This window comes from Sminthopsis crassicaudata, chromosome 4, assembly GCF_048593235.1.
Source record: "Sminthopsis crassicaudata isolate SCR6 chromosome 4, ASM4859323v1, whole genome shotgun sequence".
NCBI lineage: Eukaryota > Metazoa > Chordata > Mammalia > Dasyuromorphia > Dasyuridae > Sminthopsis > Sminthopsis crassicaudata.
The window spans coordinates 105,944,434-105,965,200 of record NC_133620.1 but is presented as its reverse complement, the minus strand read 5'-3'; the positions used below and the strand labels follow the sequence as shown (position 1 = coordinate 105,965,200).

The 20,767-nt window shown below is 35.6% G+C and overlaps 1 protein-coding gene across 7 annotated transcripts in view; it reads right to left on the bottom strand.

Moving 5' to 3' along the window:
• The window catches only part of HHAT (hedgehog acyltransferase), a 465,338-nt gene that overhangs the window by 314,183 nt on the left and 130,388 nt on the right, over positions 1–20,767 (bottom strand). For all 7 annotated transcript variants that reach the window (XM_074309063.1, XM_074309065.1, XM_074309062.1 and 4 more), the window contains one exon: positions 7,690–7,840. In XM_074309063.1, coding sequence (XP_074165164.1) covers positions 7,690–7,840 — 151 coding nt within the window. The remainder of the gene's footprint in view (positions 1–7,689; positions 7,841–20,767) is intronic.

Sequence of the window (20,767 nt, the reverse complement as noted above, 5' to 3'; positions counted from 1 at the left end):
AATGTGACCTCAATACCTGCCAATTGTATGATCCTGGACAAGTTTCTTAACCCTGTTTGCCTCAGTTGCCTCATTCAGCCTCATTCTTCCAGAGTCAATGTCCAAATGTCCAGAGTCCAAAGCCCAATGGCAAGACAAAAGCCAAGATGACTGGTGACAACCCAAGAAGAAGTGAATGGATCTAAGTACTCCACAGTACCTGCTTTTTATACCTTTTCCTCCAAAAATACATCAGGATTTGTTTGTTTTTTTGTTTTTATGTTTAGGGCCTCTTGCTGCTTACTGCACCTGAGCACAGAATCTCTGCTTCCAGTTTGTTCATCTGGACTCTCAGGGACTGTTTCTCTATGCAGCTTAATTCCCAAAGTCCCTCTCCTCAAAGTTGTCTCTTGTATCAATAGTTAAACTACCTCTCCCTGCTGGAGCAGGATCTTCTATCAGTAGATGCCATGGTTCATAATCAGGTTTCTTTGTATTTCTAATAAATCTCTTGCCTTTTACAAGCTGCAATTCCCCTTCTATACTCCTCCTCTCACCCAGACCAATGAGCAATTCCCCTTCAGAAGCTGAATTCTTCCATAGCTCTTTTTGAGGCTGCCTGATATAATTCTACTCAGAGTTGTTCCCTGACATAAAAGAATGGGAAGCATGTGTCACTTTAAAAAAAAAAAAAGGTTACCAGGATTCTTTGTTAGACAGTGACCAGCTGCCTTCCAATTCCATGAAATAAACACTCTTACCATCAACTAGATTAGGAAAAAATCAATTGATAAAGGGGCATCTTGATCACCACCATTCTCCTATATAAATATATTCTAAATAAACATCTACAGGCTAAATATAAGTAGAACGATGGTAAAATCAAGGTAACTGGGGAGAAGAGATGCTAGCAATTAGGAAAAGGATAATGTTTAAGCTGAGTCTTGAATGAAATAAGGGGCTTTCTTGAAGAGGGAATGTTCCAGCCAGTAAAAAAGAACAGAGACAAAAGATAGAGCTGGGTGAGGAGCAGAGGTCAGTTTGGCTGGACCACAGAGTGTACTGAGGGGAGTAATGAAATGAAAAAGAGCTTAGAGCAAGGTTATGAATAGTTTCAAAAGTCAAATAGAATAGCTTGTATTTTATCCTAGAGGCAATAGAAAGCTACTGAAGTGTATTGAGCAGAAGAGTAATGTGATCAGATCCCTGTCTAAGGAATATCACTTTGGCAGTTTTACAGAGGATGGATTACCTTGAAAAGGGGGACAACTTGAGGCAGAAAGGCAGGGGGAACAATTAGGGTACCACTAGAGTAATCAAGGCTAGAGGTGACCCAGTGTATAAAGGTTCTAACACAATTTACCTCTTGTTTACTTTATTCTTTGCTGAAGGAAGATTAAATTCCTATATTTGTCACCTAATAATATATATGACAGCATCTCATCTCCTAGGTGAAAAAAAGGAACAGGGATCCTCCTCCCTGAGGTGGAGTCGAGCACCTATAGAACAACCTCATTCAGTAAACACAGAGGGCATGTTGCACGAGATACTAGAGACAACCTAAATTGACCCATAACTCTCCAGCAGATGTAGGAAATTCTACCATTCTGCATGCTTGACTTTCAGAGCCAGAAATCAAATCAGAAGGACATGACAGGATTTCTAATGTGAAAACTCAGCCACATAATATCATCTTTAATAGCTTTTGGCAAAGAACACTCACAATGGGCTTCACCCAAATTAAAATATGTGCATGGAAAATAAAGCAGAAAATGTACAATTTTTCAGGCTTTTATAAGGCCAAAGAAATATTAAACTGGTTGAAACATACATATGTACTCACTCTTCATTTTCCATCCACTGCTCTGCTTGGTTCTGACTTCATGAACCTCATTGCTTTCTTAGGATAATCTCGCCTCATCATTACACAGATCAACTCAGCTTTGATACTCAATACCTTTTCAGAGTCCTCCACTGCCTCTCCTATCGTATTGGAAGGATGGAGATAGAGCAATAAAGTCCTCCCAAAGCCTTCCTTTACAGAGGGTTTAGAATTTCCCTGATAATTCATTTTCCATTCAGCAATGCCTTTATGCTAGACCCACCTTTTTCAGCTTCCTTTTGTGAATTGTCTTCTGAGCTAAAACAGTCTTATTTGTATCCTGAGAATTACCTGAGAGATGACACTATGAAATTCATGCTCAATTTCTTCTATTCTTTGATCTAGAGTTTAGACTTCTCTGGTTGATATGGAACATGGGTAAAAATTACTCCTCTTTCCTCTAAGTCTCTTTTTACTGCCAAGGCGATATAAAAGTGGCTGCTATCAGCCAGTCTATTGTTCAAGTGTATAAGGTTCCTTCTCCTGCAAAAAAGGAAGACTGAAATTTTAGTTATTAGTATCAGTTCACAGTCAAATCTAGTAAGACAACTATTAAGAAATCTTTGAATAGCTTTTAAAAATCTTATATCTTCCATCCATCCTGCTTTTTTCTTTCTATGAATTAATGAATGAACACATTAAGGCAACAAAGTACAGGCAAAATCACAATAACTTGGACTGAGGAAAGAGCTTGTTTTAAATTTTATAGTTGACACTTACTGGTATTTGACCATGGGCAAATTATTTTACACCTCTCTGAGTCTCAATTTCCTCATTTACAAAAGGGCAGGAGTAGAGTTAATTCCCTTCCCCAAAGTTCAATCTCTAACTTTGAGTCATTCAATATTTTCTCATCATTATCTCTGTAGATCTCTGAAATTAGGGGTTCAGAGTAGGAGAGGGCAGTGAGAATATAGTGAAGGAAAAGGAATGAAAACCATTTATAAGGTTAAGAGAAGAGGGAATAACAGAAAAGCTTAACTCTGATAAAGGGTAAGGACATTTTGGTTCATTCTTTAATGCAGTTGAACAGTACAAGAGAGAATGTCATCCCTTCTGAGAGCCTTTTCATCATCTTGTCCTACTCTCCCCAAAGTAACTCTTCATCCCCTTTGCTTTATCTTCCTGTTCAAACTCTTCTCTTTGTACCTTGACTCACTTTTAATGCAACAATTTAAAAAAGGATGACATTTAAATAAATCTGGGGAGAAAAGCATTTCTGTGCTGAGCAGGTTTGGATAAAATTCTGATCATGGAGAGGACAGATTTGCCCTCCATTTCTGTTGCATAATTATCCAAGTGAAGGTGTTTGGGATGGGGGAGGGGAGAAGGAAGAGAGAATGAGTGAGTGTCCAGAATATCTGATATACCTGACAAGGTGAATTGCTTCATGTAACAAGAAAACAAGCCACTTTTGAAAGGGTCATAAAAGGAAGTAGAAGCGAAGAGTCTAGACTGAGCTGAGTACTATGTTTGGTCTCAAATCAGCTTTCTCATTTTGTCTGATAAAGAAAGATCAAGTGATCATTAAGATGATTTTTAACTGGGATATTCCATTACAGCATTCTACTATTTCACTTTTGTATCATGGATGACTCTGACAGTCTAGTGAAACATAGGAATCCCTTCTCAGAATAATGTGTTTTAAGGCACTATAAAATAGAACAAACAGAATTACACAAGAAACCAATTATACTGAAATATACAGATCCCAGGTTATGAATCCCAGTGCTTTTTTAGGAATCTGAAGAAACTATGTATGTGCTCCATCTTTAAAATGAGAAATATCTTTCTGCCTCACAATTCCATTAGAAAATAAAGTATTCAATCAGTATACCATACCAATACATAGGCTTTTTTTTTTTTGGCTGAGGCAATTGGGGGGTAAGTGACTTGCCCAGAGTCACACAACAAGGAAGTGTTAAGGGTCTGAGATGATATTTGAACTCAAGTCTTCCTGACTCCAGAGCTGGTGCTCTATCTACTGCACCAACTAGCTGCCTCTACATAGGCTTCTGAGATGGAATATATATGTCCTCAAGATCAATCTCTTCATTTCAGATGAATGGAAACCAAGATGCAAAGAAAGGTAAATGATTTATCCAATGATACAGAACAGTAAGTGGCAGAGTCAGTTGTAATCTTTTTTTCCAGGTCCTCCATACAATTCCCTAAAGCTATGCTAGCTAGTTTTAATAAATATTCTTCAATCTTCAAGTAAAAAAAAAAGAAAAAGAAAAACTCAGAGACAAATTGAGTTAGGCAAAGGAAAGGAAATTTGCATCGTATGTGTTTAGTAATTATATGGAACTCATTCTAGACAAGAAGTTAGAAAGATTTAAATTATGAATAAATTCAAAAGAGATTTAGACAAATTAATGGATGGTAGTGTCATAATGTATTGCTAAAGCAAGCTAAGAAGTTAGGAAGGAAGAAGACAAGAATTTATTAAGCACCTATTCTATCCTGGGCACTGTGCTAAGTACTTTACAAACATAATTTATTCCTTAAAACAACCTTATTATCCTCTCTTTATAGTTTAGGAAACTGGGGCAGACAAAAACAAAGTTAACAAAGTTGGTAGGTATTCAAGGCCAGAGTTAAACTCAGGTCTTCCCAACCCTAGGTCTAGTACTCTATCCACTAAATCATTTCTATAAGATATGAGATAACCTTGATTCAATTCAATTCAATTCATTAACTTCAATTTAGCCAATGTTGTAAAATATCTACTATTTAGACCAAAAGGTCTAAATCTTTTTTTTTTTTGACAACAGCTATTTGGATATTTATAACATTATTTTCAAGTCATATAAAACTGTCTTTTTTTTTTAACTGAGGCAATTGGAGTTAAGTGACTTGCCCAGGGTCACACAACTAGGAAGAATTAAGTGTCTGAGGCCAGATTTGAACTCAGGTCCTCCTGACTTCAGAGTTGGTGTTCTATCCACTGTGCCATCTAGCTGTGTGCCCCTAAAATTATCAAAACACACACACACACACACACACACACACACACACACACACACACACACACCCCAAACTTATATCAAACAGTTAAAGTTGTTATATATAGCTTTCAGCTCATCATTACCTCAGATATTTCCCATCTCTGATTTAGACAGTACTCTTCTAGATGCTGGTAAAATAATATATATAATAAAACAAAACAAAACAACAACAACAAAATCCAGTTCTGTTCCCTCATTGAACTTGCATTCTCCTGGAGAGGATACAGTGTATAGTGAGATAAGTAAATGTCCTGTAAGAGCAGTGACTAGTTTTATTTTGCAGCTTGGTGGGGCTTGGGTATTTTTTGGGGGATGCTTTTCTTTTATATCAGTGTTTAACACAGCATCTGGTAAACAAGAAGGACCTAGTAAATGCTAGTTGGTTAAATGATTAAATACAAAATATATTAAAGTAATCCTAGAAATTAGGAGAGAATGCTAGAAACTAGAAGGGGATCAGGAAAGCCTCAAGCACGTGGTCTTCATAATGTGTTTTGAAGGAATTTAAGGATTCTAAGAGACAGAGCTGAAAGGGAGTGGATTTCAGACATGCAAAATCATCTAAGAAAAGGCATGGAGATGAAAGAGAGCTATGTATAAAGAACATAGGAAAGACAATAATACCAAATAAGACTAGAAAAATAGGACACAGGACACAGATTGCATAAAGTTTTAACATTAGGCTATTATGGAGTTTTCATTTTGTCCTCATTTGGTTGATTGCTGTCCATTCTTGAAGAGTGCCCAGTAGATAGAACAACAGCCCTGGAATCAGGAGTCCAAATCTGACTTCACACACATTTTGGCCTAGATATGATGACAAACTACTAAAGATTTTAAAGGAGGCAAGTGATGTAATCTGTTTAAGGAATAGCAATGTGAAAGTTATGGGAGGGATGGGTTGGAGAGGATAAAGAAGGGGAGCAGAGAGAGCACTTCAGAGGCTATCTCAAGCTAGAAGTGTTAAGAACTTGAACCTAAATAGAGAACTGTGGGTGAAAAGATGAGAATAGATTATAATAGAGATGCTGGGAGACAGAATCAATAAAATGTGAGAACTTATTGGATATGAGGATATCAGAAAAGGGAGAAAGGTCAAGAAATAACTACAAGATTTCAAAACTGGGTAACTGAAAGAACAATAGAACCCTCAATAGAAAGGGACAAGTTTGAAGGATCAGTGGATTTGGTGGAAAATATAAGTTCTATGCTGAACATGAATGAATGATAAAATATTTATTAAGCACTTTAATATGTATAAAATATTGTGCAAATGGAACTGATCAGTTAATTTTCAATCATGCCTGATTCTTTGTGACCCCATTTGGTGTTTTCTTGGCAAAAATACTGGAGCGGCTTGCCATTTCCTTCTCCAGCTCATTTTACAAATGAGGAAACAAAGGCAAACAAGGTTAAGCAACTTAACCAGAGTTATACAACTAGTAATGGTTGAGGCCAGATTTGAACTCAGAAAGATGAATCTATATACACATATATTCAAACAGGAACAAATAGCTCACAAAAGGAAATGGTAACCAGGGAAAGGTGCTTTAGTCTGGGAAAGTGGATTGATGAGTGGAAAAGATCCAATGATAACTTATTTTGAAATGGCAAGGGTTGTTTTGATTTGATTATAATTCTTAGGGTAAAGGGTGAAAAGGTAGGGAAGTGGGTCTGCCTAAAGTAACAGGAAGAAAAATGGCCAGATTGAAGATGAATGCTGATCAACTTGCTCAAAATCACATAAATGGATTAGAATCAAATTCTAATCTCCTCACTCCAAATCCAGCCATATTCCCACTATACCATGTCGCAACCCTAAAATGAGATCTTGATGGAATTTTAAAATACCATGTAAATCTACACTGAAAAGTAATACCTACAATCAACTATATACAGTTTTTAATTCCAGAAATATTTTGGGTCGGGAATAAACCGGGAATAAAATCTATAATCTGACAAGCATAGACTAAACAGGTCAAAAGTTCTAAGAGAACTAGCAGACAAGTCAGAAATAACAAGCAATGATCAAAAATAACAAGCCATTGAAAATTTCTCCTAATATATTATTGATGTTTTTCTTTAAAAAACAGCAAATTAGCTTCTCAATAACTACCTCTCCCAAAATAGAGACCTTCTTTATGACAAAACAAGCCTAAGGAACAGTCTGGGAGAGCATGTAACATTTTCTACCCATAGCTTTCTACAGGAAAAAGGAAGCATCATGTTTTGTTACTAGTTGAGGAATTTTTTTGGGGGGAAAAAAAAACTCTAGGGAGGATCATGCATCAAGCACAGTGACAGATGCTGCAAAAATGTTATTTCTATCATAAATCCAAAAGAGTCTTTCTCTCTGTAGGAATATAGTCTGTAGATTATATGTGGTGGGTGATAGTGGGGGTGGGGGATATTTAATCACATTCTCCCATGCATAAGCACAAATAATTATGATAATGTCTCATCAACTATATAGGACAACAAGACAAAATCTGATACCCAGAAAAATATTTCAACCCACTGGGAAATCTCTATTTTGTAAGACTCCATTGAATTTATAAGAACGCCTCTTCCTTTTCAAAGAGTTTTCTCACCTTTCCCCACAACCTCAAAATATGCTACAGAGTGAGATGTACCAAGGAAAATTACCCATTTTCTTTCAAGAGATGAATTAAAATAAAGTGTATAATGGGCAAGAAACCTTCCCAAGCTCATAAAAGAGGTCAACTGGTAAAGATAGAACTAGAATCAAATTTTCCAGATTGCTGTCCTTTTCCCATTAAACAATCACAAGTCACTGCAGGAAAACATATAACTAACCTCCACATTCCAGTGAAACTGTACATTGTGCTCACACATCGGGGAAGGGCAGGGGGTTGGAGTCCATCCAGCCGCATAGCCAGGGCAGGAACACCAAAAAGGACCAAGTACTTCACATAAAAGAAGAGTACTTGGGCTAATGCTAGTCCACCTAAAAAATAAAGAAGCTCATTAAAAACAAACAAACAAACAAAAAAATCAACTACCTGATAGTTCCCACTATGGGCTACAATATTCTAACAGAAATATATTACACCCTCATCTCCACCTCTTCTTTGCCCATTACAAAAACCAAAACAAAATAACCGACACCAACCAAAAATCATTATCAAGCATCTTTTCCTGAATCATCAGTTGGATGACAAATTCAGTTGGCTAATTGAATCACATTGGTTCTATGAATAACCTGAGTTAGCAAATAACAAATATTATAATCATCTTTATTAATGGTGTCAAGGGCAAGACCATATTCAGATAATAGATAGTGTACTTTACCATTCCTATTTCAAATGCACAAAGGAAGTTCACTCTGAAAGAATTCCAGCAAATCTTTTTTTTAATAAAAGGACTTTTAAAAATATAATTAATCATACCTTAATTTTTATTTCAGGACTTTATACATAAGGCCATTTATAATGGTAATTTTCCATAGTTATCTTCCATAGTTATTTCAATTTCCACTATTTTATATTGCTTGTGTTTTCTTTAAAATATGTGATAAAGACAATGTGTTACTTTCAAAATGTTTGTTTTCCTCTGAAATTCCTGCAATAACATTTCTTTTCTTTCTTACTCCTTTATTTTTGGCATCACTAATATCAGCCCCCCATCTCTTCCTTAAACTTCCTCACAAATAAGCTTGCTTGCTACAAATAAGCATCATTAAGCAGGATAAATCAAGCATTGGCCATGTCTGAAAATATTTATCTCATCCTGTATCTAGTCCATTGATGTCTAAAGGGGAATAGGATGCTTCATCATTAGTCCACTGGAGTCACAATTAGTCATTAAATTGTTTAGAAGTCTTTCATATTTCAAAGCTGTTTTTTCTTTACAATGTTTCAGTTTTTGTGAAAACTGTACTTCTATTCATTTCACTCTACATTGATTCATGCTACTCTTCTCAACTTTCTCTGAATTATTCCCTTTTATTAATTGTTGTAGCATTATAATATTCCATTACATTCATACATATTTTAGTCATTCACCCATCAATGACATCCCCACCCCAATTTTCATAGCATAAATGCCTTTCCTGTAAAAAAAAAAAAAGAGAGAGAGAGAGAGAGAGAGAGAGAGAGAAAGAGAAGAAAAAAAAAAGCACCAGGAAACAGAAATAAATGTGTTTTTCCTTAAAAGATTTGTATTATCTACCTGAAACTAAGAATAAGCACTAACTGTAAAGGGGATAAAAAAGAAAACATAAGATAGAAAAGAAGAACAAGATCAGGAGTAAAGCTAAAATCTCATCTTTTTTTTTTTTACATTTTAAAAATATTTAATAGTTTTTATTTATCAGATATATGCATGGGCAATTTTACAACATTAACAATTGTCAAACCTTCTGTTCTATAAAATCTCATCTTTTAGAGGAAGCTTTTTTTTTAATTACTTCAGTCATGTTTGAGTCTTTTGTGCTTACATTTGGGGTATTTCTGGCAGAGATACTGAAGTGGTTTGGCATTTTTATCTCCAGTTCATTTTACAGGTGAAAATCTGAGGCAAACAAGGATAAATTACTTGCCCAGGATCACACCTACTAAGTATCTGAGGCTACATTTGATCTCAGGTCTTCCTAAATTCCATTTCATACTCCATTTTAATCAAATTCAAATATTTATTTAAAAATAAGATTGATTTTTTATCATTTTAATCTTCCCACTTTTTCCTTTTCTTTTAGTTCCCTTCCCTTCCACCTGTTACTCAACACAAATTAACCCTTCCTAGGTTTTCTTGATGAATTCTCAATAGATAATTCAACAACAACAAAAATGAGCCATTTTTCTGAATTCTTTCCTCCCCCAAATAAAGAAAACCAAGAGTCTTCATTCTCTCCATTTGGCCACAGCTACCACACGTATGTTATTTTTTCTAGATTCAGACCATCAGGAGTGATAAGGATTCATATCATATTGAGCCTTATAAATGGAAGAACTTTTGATCCTAAATCTAAAATCTCTAGATAAAAAATCTCTAAAATAAATATTTTAAAACTCTGGATAATATCCAAACAACCAACATATTAAATCTCTTCTCCTACCCATCAAACAAATACTCAGAGGAAGAATGCCATTAAAAAAAAGGCAAAGCAATACTCTGGGGAAAAATGGATTTAGATTCTAAGGACTAGGGTTCAAATTCTTCCTCTATTAGTTAATACTGACATTGCTATTTGAATTCCAATTTCTTCCTCTACAAAATGGAAGGGAATGGGTTACAATTATTTCTAAGATATCTTCAATTCTATGTCCTATGATCTGATTAGACTAGAGATTTAATGACCCCACGTTAGTAAGATTTCATTCCCTCACCCGTATGTGCAAGAATGTTTGTGGCAACCCTCTTTGTAGTGGACAGAAACTGGAAACTGAGTGGATGCCCATCAATGGAGATTGGCTGAATAAACTGTGGTATGTAAATATTAAAGAATATTGTTGTTCTGTAAGAAATGACCAACAGGATGATTTCGGAAAGGCCTGAAGAGACTGACATGAACTGATGCTTAGTGAAAAGAGCAGGACCAAGAGATCATTATATACTTCAACAACAATACTATATGATGATCAATTCTGATGGACAAGGCCATCTTCAACAATGAGATGAACCAAATCAGTTCCAATAGAGCAGTAATGAACTGAACCAGCTATACCCAGTGAAAGAACTCTGGGAGATGACTATGAACCACTACATAGAATTCCCAATCCCTCTAATTTTGTCCACCTGCATTTTGGATTTCCTTCAAAGACTAACTGTACACTATTTTAAAGTCCGATTCTTTTTGTACAGCAAAATAACTGTATGGACACGTATACATATATTGTATTTAATTTATACTTTAATACATTTAACATGTATTGGTCAACCTGCCATCTGGGGGGGGGGGGGAGAAGGAGGGTAAAAATTAGAACAAAAAGTTTGGCAACTGTCAATGTTGTAAAATTACCCATGCATATATCTGGTAAATAAAAACTATTAAAATATATATTTCTTTCCCTCTACGCAGACTATATCCAACAGACTAATAAGCAAGGATATGGGAAAGGGGGATTAGAGTTTAGGAGTTGGGAAATAAAACAGACACATTGTGGGGAAGGGATATAAAGAAACAAGAAGAGAAAGGGGAAAAGTTTCAAGATATTCTATAACCAGCTAATGAGCCTCTGAATTATTAAAAATTGGCTAAGCATTAGTAAATCTATCCCCTGTTAATAAAAAACAAAAATCCCCCTAAGGCCTTCTAACTTAAAATGCCTCTCCCCCCAAAAAATCTGTTTATCATAATACAATAAATCTTCCAACAAAATGTTAAAAATCAGTTGTGACATTTCATCATCATGTTATCCAAAAGGGAACCTACAGGGAATTCAAAGAAAAACACAGTGCCACATAATTTAATCTTTCATTTTTACTAGCAAAAGAGCATAGAGTTTTTACACAATAAGGACTCAATTCATTAAGAAACATGGCTTTGTTAGCTTCAGGAAAGAAGATTAGTAGTTACTCAGTCCCCTGATTTTAGTGCCCACCTCCTGTAGGAAAATCAAGCCCCAAGCACAGAAATGCAAAGAGTGTTGCTAAAATAAAAAACTCCATGTAATGCACTGGTAGGCATTTTATTTAGGAGGAAAAAAAAGTAAACCAGCCTCAAGCACAGGGGTAATACAAGAGAGAGGAATTTAAATGTCCCTGCCAATTACCAAAACCTCCTCCTACTACAAATCCACATCTAATTCTCAAATTTGCCAGCATTCATTCTGGGAAAAGTTGTCAAAGTGATTAGACAGTGCTTTGCATATTTTACCTACTTATTTATTTATTCTGTTGCTTTATTACAAAATGCTCCCTCTGAAGGCTCATAAAAGTAATTAAAAATGCATGGGACTTTCAGTGCCAAGATGGCGGAGGGAGGAAGGAACCCTTTGAAGCCCTCCTAATTTCCCCTCCAAACAACTAGAAAATTGCCTCCGAATTTATCTAGGAGCAAGGAAGCAGCAACCAGCTGAGCAGGAAAAGTCTGTCTTACAGGGACAGCAGAAGAGTGAGATCCAAGAGAAAGAGCAGCAGCAGCAGCAGCCAATCTCATAGCAAAGCATCAAGGCTCCAACCTGGGGCAATCTACCAGCAATGTCCCATCTTCCTGCAAGCCAGCAGCATTAAGGCAAGTGAACTGTCTGTGCAGCTTAGCAAAGCCCCATCTCAGAGATCCCATCCCCAGTCCAAGTCACCAGCAAGATCATATCCCCAGTGCTTACTAGTAGTGAAGCCTTACCCCAAGGCTGGCCAACAGAGAGACCCCAACTCTGTGGTCTATCAGTAGAGAAACCTTGTTTTCTTAGCACCCCAGCAGCAAGGCCTTGGAACAATAAATAACTAAACCCCCATCCCCAAGGAAGGTCAATAGCAAGGCCCCAACCCCACCCCCAGTACAAGTCAGAAGGTAAGCCTCTGAAAAAGCAAGAGAAAACAAGCAGCTAAGCTCTGAAGCCCAGTGAAAGTCAGCAGGAAAACCCAGAATCCCAGTACAAAAAGCTTGGGACAGTTCAGGACCAGGTCCCAATTCTCACATGAGAATACCAAGTCTCCCAAAAAGACAAAAAAATGAGGACAAAAACAACAAGATTTTGATTATAGAAAGTTACTAGATAGAATGAGAGAATCAAAGCATAAACTTAGAAGAGAACAATAGTGTTGAAATGGTTACATGTAAAGCATCAAAGAAAAATATAACTTGGTCTCAAGGCCCAAAAGAATTCCTCAAAGAATTCCTTAAAAGAACCCTAAAAAGGAAATTAAAGAAGTAGAATAAAAAGTGGAGGAAAAGCCTAAAATATTTCTTGCAAGAAATTATCAAAGAAAGTTGTCCTGATATATTAGAACCAGAGGGCAAAGTAGAAATTGAAGGATCCACCAATCATTACCTAAAAGCAATTCCAAAATAAAAATTATCAGGCATATCATAGTGAAATTTCAGAGCTCACAGACCAAGGAGAAATTATTGCAAGCAGTCAAAAATGAAGTTAACCTGTTAAAATTTACATATATCCTGCCATATAGAAATTCAAACAACTTTTATATTATTATAGCTATTAGAAGGAATTTTATGTAGATAGAGGATATGGATATAAGGTACCTTTGACAGGATGGCACAAAAAAAACAATAAAAGAACAAAAACGAAATAAAGGGATTAGAAAGAAAACTAAACTGGAAAAAGGAGGGGGAAGATTAAATGGGATAAATTATTCCACATTAAAAAAAGGCATGAAAGAGCTCTTATAATGAAGGGGAAGATGGAGAAGAGGCAAAAATTAAATCTTTTTCTTATCAAAATAGTTCAAAGAGGGAACACTTACAATCAGTTGAATATAGAAATATATCTTTTTTATCTAAGGAAGTAAAAAAAGTGGGGGATGACAGAAGAAGGAAGTGAGACTGAGAAAAGGTAGAGTACACTGAGGAAGATGGGGATTAGAAGTAAAACACTTGTGATTAGAGAAAAGTTGAAGGTAAGCAAGAAGGGGATAAATAAAAGGAAAATAGCATGGAGGGAAATAGTTATAACTTTAGAAGTGAATGGGATGAATTCACCCATAAAATAGAAACAGCAAAATGAATTGAAAATCAGAATTCTATAATATGTTGCAACTCAGAAAAAAGCATAGTCCTTTCTATTCTCATTCCCTTTCTTCAGACATGAGTATCTCTCTTAATTAGACCTGTTAGTGCATGACATCTCAAAAGTGCCCCATCCACAAAAAAAAAGAGACAGACATTTCTGAGCCAATGGCACTTTATTAAAGGATCAATGAATTGGAACTTAGATTTTCTTCATCATCTGAAATGCCTGCTCCTTTCAAGGTCCTTGTCTTTCTAGGATTTGATACACAGATATGCAAAAGTGGCATGGTAAAATGTAGAATCTTGGGCCAAGATGGCGGCGTGGAGGCAGACAGCTGCTTGAGCTCCATGTTTTCTCTCAGGACTTACTTCATGACAAGCCTCAGAGTTAATGCTTGACCAGAAAAGAAACCCACAAATAATCACCAAGAGACGGCATCCTTGAAATTCACCAGAGAAGGTCTGTGTTTGCTTGGGGGAGGGGATGAACAGACTGGGCACAGACTGAGGGCAGGCAGCTAGAGCGAGACAGCTCACACAGTTCAGACCAGAGGGGGAAGGGGTACAATCTCTGCCATTTCTGCAAAAAGACTTTTACCCCAGTGTGAATATTCCATCTTGGCAGCAAGCCAGGAGCAGCAGAGAGGGTGTAAACACCGGAGGTGAAGATTAAAACCCCGGAAAGCCAGTGTCTCTCAGAACCCGGCCACCTCCAACCCACACCTGGAGTGACTCCGAGTTCTCAGAGCACAGACACAGCACAGCCATCGCTGTCCTATTAGCGCCTCTCTGCTGCCCTACCCCCATCTGTAGAAGAAGCCCATTAACACCATCCAGCCCCATCCCCCCCAAAAAAGACCAATTGTTTCTCTTGTCAATTTGTTTTCTTCAATTCCACTCTTGACAAAATGAATAAAAATTCAAAAGGGCTCTAACCACTGACAGCTTCTGTATATAGAGAGAGCAGACTTCAAATACTGAGGAGACTAAAAACAGACTGTCCCCAGAGGAATCCCCTAAGGGGGATATGATCTGCTCCTCAATACAAAAGAATCTCATAGAAGAAATCAAAAAGGCTCTCACAAGAGAGCTAGAAGAGAAATGGGAAAAAGAAAGGGAAGCTTGGCAAGAGAGCCTGGAGAAGTCATCCAGAGTGGATAAAGAGATCAAATCATTGAGAAACAAAATTAGTGAATTAGAAAAAGGCAAACAACTCCAAGGAAAACAGGATTAGTAAGCTAGAAAAGGTAAACAACTCCAAGGAAAACATGATTAGTGAGCTGGATAAAGAAATCAGCTCTCTAAAAATTAAAATGGATAAAATGGGAAAAAAAATTCCATAGAAGAAAAAACTCACTTAAAAACTCAATTGGACAATTACAAAAAGCTATTTAAAAAGTGAGTGAAGAAAATAAATCATTGAAAATTAGACTCGAACAAGTAGAAATGAATGACTCAAGGAGAAACCAAGATGTAGTCAAGCAAAACCAGAGAAATGAAACAATTGAAAAGAATGTCAAGTACCTTATTAGAAAGACAACAGACCTGGAAAACAGATCCAGGAGAGACAATTTGAGAATAATCAGACTCCCTGAAAAATGTGAGGATAAAAAGAGCTTGGACACTATTTTCGAGGAAATTATCAAAGAGAACTGCCCAGATGTTTTGGAAACAGAGGGTAAAATAGACATTGAAAAAATTCATCGATCACCTACTGAAAGGGACCCTAAAATCAAAATGCCAAGAAATATAGTGGCCAAGTTCAAGAACCATCAGACAAAGGAAAAAATATTGGAAGCTGCTAGAAAAAAGCAATTCAGATATGGAGGAGTCACAATAGGGATAACGCAGGATCTAGCAGCATCCACATTAAAAGAACAAAGGGCCTGGAACATGATATTCCGAAAGGCTAAGGAACTTGGTATGCAGCCAAGAATAACTTACCCAGCAAGAATGAGCATCGTTTTCCAGGGAAGAAGATGGACATTTAACGAAATAAATTAATTCCATCTATTCTTGATGAAAAAACCAGAATTACATAAGATGTTTGATCTTCAAATACAGAACTCAAGAGATTTCTAAAAAGGTAAAAAGAAATCTTGAGAACTATACTTCTGCCATAAAAATATGTAAAGAACATATGTATAATTTGTCCTAGAAACTAGAGGTGGAAAGGAAATTATATCATAAAAAAGTGTAAAGTGGTGGTACTACATCTCATGAAGAGGCAAAGGTAACCTATTATATCTGAGAGAAATAAAGGAGGGAGATGAACATAGTGTGTATCAATAGACATATTCGATTTATGGTGAAACTTCTTCCACTTCATTGAAAAGTGAGAGGGAAGGAATAAGCTAAGGGGAAGGGAATACAGAAATTGTGAGGAAAAGGAGTAAAATAAGGGGAGGAACTTTAAGGTGGGGGAGGGAAACTAAAAAGGGAGGGCTGTGAAAACCAAGTGATGTTCACAAGTTTAATACTGGGTAGGGGGGTAAGAAGGAAGGAAAGGGGAAAAGAATAAGCAGGGGTTAATAGGATGGAAAGCAATATAGAATTAGTCCTTCTAACCATAAATGTGAATGGGGCAAACTGCCTCATAAAGAGGAAGCAGTTAGCAGACTGGATTAAAAGTCAGAATCCTACTATATGTTGTTTACAGGAAACACACCTGAAACAGGGTGATACATTCAAACTAAAAGTAAAAGGGTGGAGCAGAATCTACTATGCTTCAGGCAAAGCCAAAAAAGCAGGGGTAGCCATCCTCATCTCAGATCAAGCAAAAACAAAAATTGATCTAATTAAAAGAGATAAGGAAGGGCATTATATCCTGCTAAAGGGTAGCATCAATAATGAAGCAATATCGATATTAAACATATACGCACCAAGTGGTGCAGCATCTAAATTCTTAAAAGAGAAATTAAGAGATCTGCAAGAAGAAATAGACAGCAAAACTATAATAGTGGGAGAGCTCAACCTTGCACTCTCAGAATTAGATAAATCAAACCACAAAATAAATAAGAAAGAAGTCAAAGAGGTAAATAGAATACTAGAAAAGTTTGATATGATAGATCTTTGGCAAAAGCTAAATGGAGACAGAAAGGAGTATACTTTCTTCTCAGCAGTTCATGGAACCTATACAAAAATTGATCATGTACTAGGGCATAAAAACCTCAAAATCAAATGCAGTAAGGCAGAAATAGTAAATGCATCCTTTTCAGACCACAATGCAATCAAAATTACATTTAATAAAAAGCCAGGGGAAAATAGACCAAAAAATAATTGGAAACTAAATAATCTTATACTAAAGAATGATTGGGTAAAACAGCAAATCATAGACATAATTAATAACTTCAGCCAAGAAAATGACAATAATGAGACATCATACCAAAATGTGTGGGATACAACCAAAGCAGAGAGGGCCAATAAATTGGGCTTACAAATAATTGCTAGAAAAGGAACAAATTAAAAACCCCCAGACAAACATAAAACTTGAAATTCAAAAAATAAAAGGGGAGATTAATAAAATTGAAAGTAAAAAAATAAACTATTGAATTAATTAATAAAACTAAGAGTTGGTTCTATGAAAAAAAAACCAACAAAATAGACAAACCCTTAGTAAACCTGATTAAAAAAAGGAAAGAGAAAAAGCAAATTGTTAGTCTTGAAAATGAAAAGGGAGAACTCACCACTAATGAAGAGGAAATTAGAACAATAGTTAAGAGCTACTTTGCTCAACTTTATGCCAATAAATTCGATAACTTAAATGAAATGGAAGAATACCTTCAAAAATATAGCTTGCCCAGATTAACAGAGGAAGAATTAAGTAGTCTAAATAGTCCCATCTCAGAAAAAGATATAAAACAAGCTATTAAGCAACTCCCTAAGAAAAAATCCCCAGGACCAGATGGATTTACATGTGAATTCCACCAAACATTTAAAGAACAACTAACTCCAATGCTATATAAACTATTTGAAAAAATAGGGATTGAAGGAGTCCTACCAAATTCCTTTTATAACACAGATATGGTACTGATACCTAAACCAGGTAGATCAAAAACTGAGAAAGAAAACTATAGACCAATTTCCTTAATGAATATTGATGCTAAAATCTTAAATAAGATATTAGCAAAAAGACTTTAGAAAACCATCCCCAGGATAATTCACTATGACTAAGTGGGATTTATACTAGGAATGCAGGGCTGGTTTATTATTAGGAAAACTATTAGTATAATTGACCATATTAATAATCAAATTAATAAAAACCATATGATCATCTCAATAGATGCAGAAAAAGCATTTGATAAAATCCAACATACATTCCTACTAAAAACGCTTGAGAGTATAGGAATAAATGGACTATTCCTTAAAATAATAATTTATATTTAAATTTAAATATATTTAAATATAAACAAATATACAAATATATTTAAAACCTTCAGTAAACATCATATGTAATGGCGATAAACTAGAACCTTTCCCTGTAAGATCAGGAGTGAAACAAGGTTGCCCACTATCACCATTACTATTCAATATAGTACTAGAAACTCTAGCCTCAGCAATAAGAGCCGAGAAAGTGATTCAAGGAATTAGAGTAGGAAATGAGGAAATCAAATTATCACTCTTTGCAGATGACATGATGGTATACTTAGAGAACCCCAAAGACTCTGCTAAAAAGCTATTAGAAATAATTCAGAATTTTAGCAAAGTTGCAGGAAACAAAATAAATCCACATAAATCCTCAGCATTTTTATACATTACCAACACAATCCAACAGCAAGAGATACAAAGAGAAATTCCATTCAAAATAATGGTCGATAGTATAAAATATTTGGGAATATATCTACCAAAGGAGAGTCAGGAATTATATGAGCAAAATTACAAAACACTTGCCACAAAAATAAAGTCAGATTTAAATAATTGGAAAGACATTCAGTGCTCTTGGATAGGCCTAGTGAGTATAATTAAGATGACAATACTCCCTAAACTAATCTATTTATTTAGTGTTATACCAATCAGACTCCCAAGAAACTATTTTAATGACCTAGAAAAATAACAACAGAATTCATGTGGAACAACAAAAGATCGAGAATTTCAAGGGAAGTAATGAAAAAAAATTAAATGAAGGTGGTCTAGCTGTACCTGATCTAAAACTATATTATAAAACAGCAGTCACCAAAACCATTTGGTATTGGCTAAGAAATAGACTAGTTGATCAGTGGCATAGGTTAGGTTCACAGGGCAAGATAGTGAATAAAAATAGCAATCTAGTGTTTGACAAACCCAAAGATCCCAACTTTTGGGATAAGAATTCATTATTTGACAAAAACTGCTGGGAAAACTGGAAATTAGTATGGCAGAAACTAGGCATGGATCCACATTTAACACCACATACTAAGATAAGATCAAAATGGGTCCAAGATTTAGGCATAAAGAACGAAATCATAAATAAATTGGAGGAACATGAGATGGTTTACCTCTCAGACTTGTGGAGGAGGAAGGAGTTTGTGTCCAAGGGAGAACTAGAGACCATTATTGATCACAAAATAGAAAATTTTGATTACACCAAATTAAAAAGTTTCTGCACAAACAAAACTAATGCAAACAAGATTAGAAGGGAAGTAACAAATTGGGAAAACATTTTTACAGTTAAAGGTTCTGATAAAGGCCTCATCTCCAAAATATACAGAGAATTGACTCTAATTTATAAGAAATCAAGCCATTCTCCAATTGACAAATGGTCAAAGGATATGACAGACAATTTTCAGATGATGAAATTAAAACTATTTCCACTCATATGAAAGAGTGTTCCAAATCACTATTGATCAGAGAAATGCAAATTAAGGCAACTCTGAGATATCATTATACACCTGTCAGATTGGCTAAGATGACAGGAATAAATAACGATGTATGTTGGAGGGGATGTGGGAAAACTGGGACACTGATGCATTGTTGGTGAAGTTGTGAAAGAATCCAACCAATCTGGAATTATGCCCCAAAAGTTATTAAAATGTGCATACCCTTTGACCCAGCCATACTACTACTGGGCTTATATCCCAAGGAAATACTAAAAAAGGGAAAGGGACCTGTATGTGCCAAAATATTTGTGGCAGCCATTTTCATAGTGGCTAGAAGCTGGAAGATGAATGGATGTCCATCAATTGGAGAATGGTTGGGTAAATTATGGTATATGAATGTTATGGAATATTATTGTTCTGTAAGAAATGACCAATAGGAGGAATACAGAGAGGGTTGGAGAGACTTACATCAACTGATGCTGAGTGAAACGAGCAGAACTTGGAGATCATTATACACTTCAACAACAATACTGTATGAGGATGTATTCTGATGGAAGTGGATATCTTCAACATAAAGAAGAGCTAATCCAATTCCAATTGATCAATGATGGACAGAATCAGCTACACCCAGAAAAGGAACACTGGGAAATGAGTGTAAACTGTGAGCATTGGTGGTTTTTGTTTTGTTTTGTTTTTCTTCCGAGATTATTTTTTACCTTCCGAATACAATCCTTCCTTTGCAACAACAACAATTCAGTTCTGCACATATATATTGTACCTAGGATATACTATAAGATATTTAATATGTATGGGAATGCCTGCCATCTAGGGGAGGGGGTGAAGGGAAGGAGGGAAAAAACTCGGAACAGAAGGGAGTACAAGGGATAATGTTGTTAAAAAAAATTTTACATATGCATATGTACTGTCAAAGAAAATGTTATAATTATAAAAATTAATAAAAAACAAAATAAAAAAAATGTTGAATCTCATTGGTTGATAGATCTTGCTCTTGAGAGCCAAAAATAACATGTCGCAAGATAGGCAAAGCATGGGACATTTCCACTGACTGGACATAAGATGATTATAAGAGGATCACTTGTTCATGTTGAGCAAAAGAGAGCTCCAGAGATATAAAAATAAATTGGGAACTTTCCAAAGTATCAAGCTACTCCATACATATTGGTAACATAGAATTTGAGCAAAACAAGTTGGAGATATCTTCATCAATATTCTTTTGGCTATGCAAATAAGTCTCATAAGTTGGTAAACAAGTAGTGAATATTACATTAAAGTTTGAGGCTCACTATAAGACCCTATCTATCCCTATGTGATTTATATATAAAACATCAAATGAATTAATACTGATTGAAATAGAGTAGGAGTCCAAATGAATTCTTTCTCATAAAATTAATTGAAAATTAAGTAATCTAAACAAGTGGATCAAAGA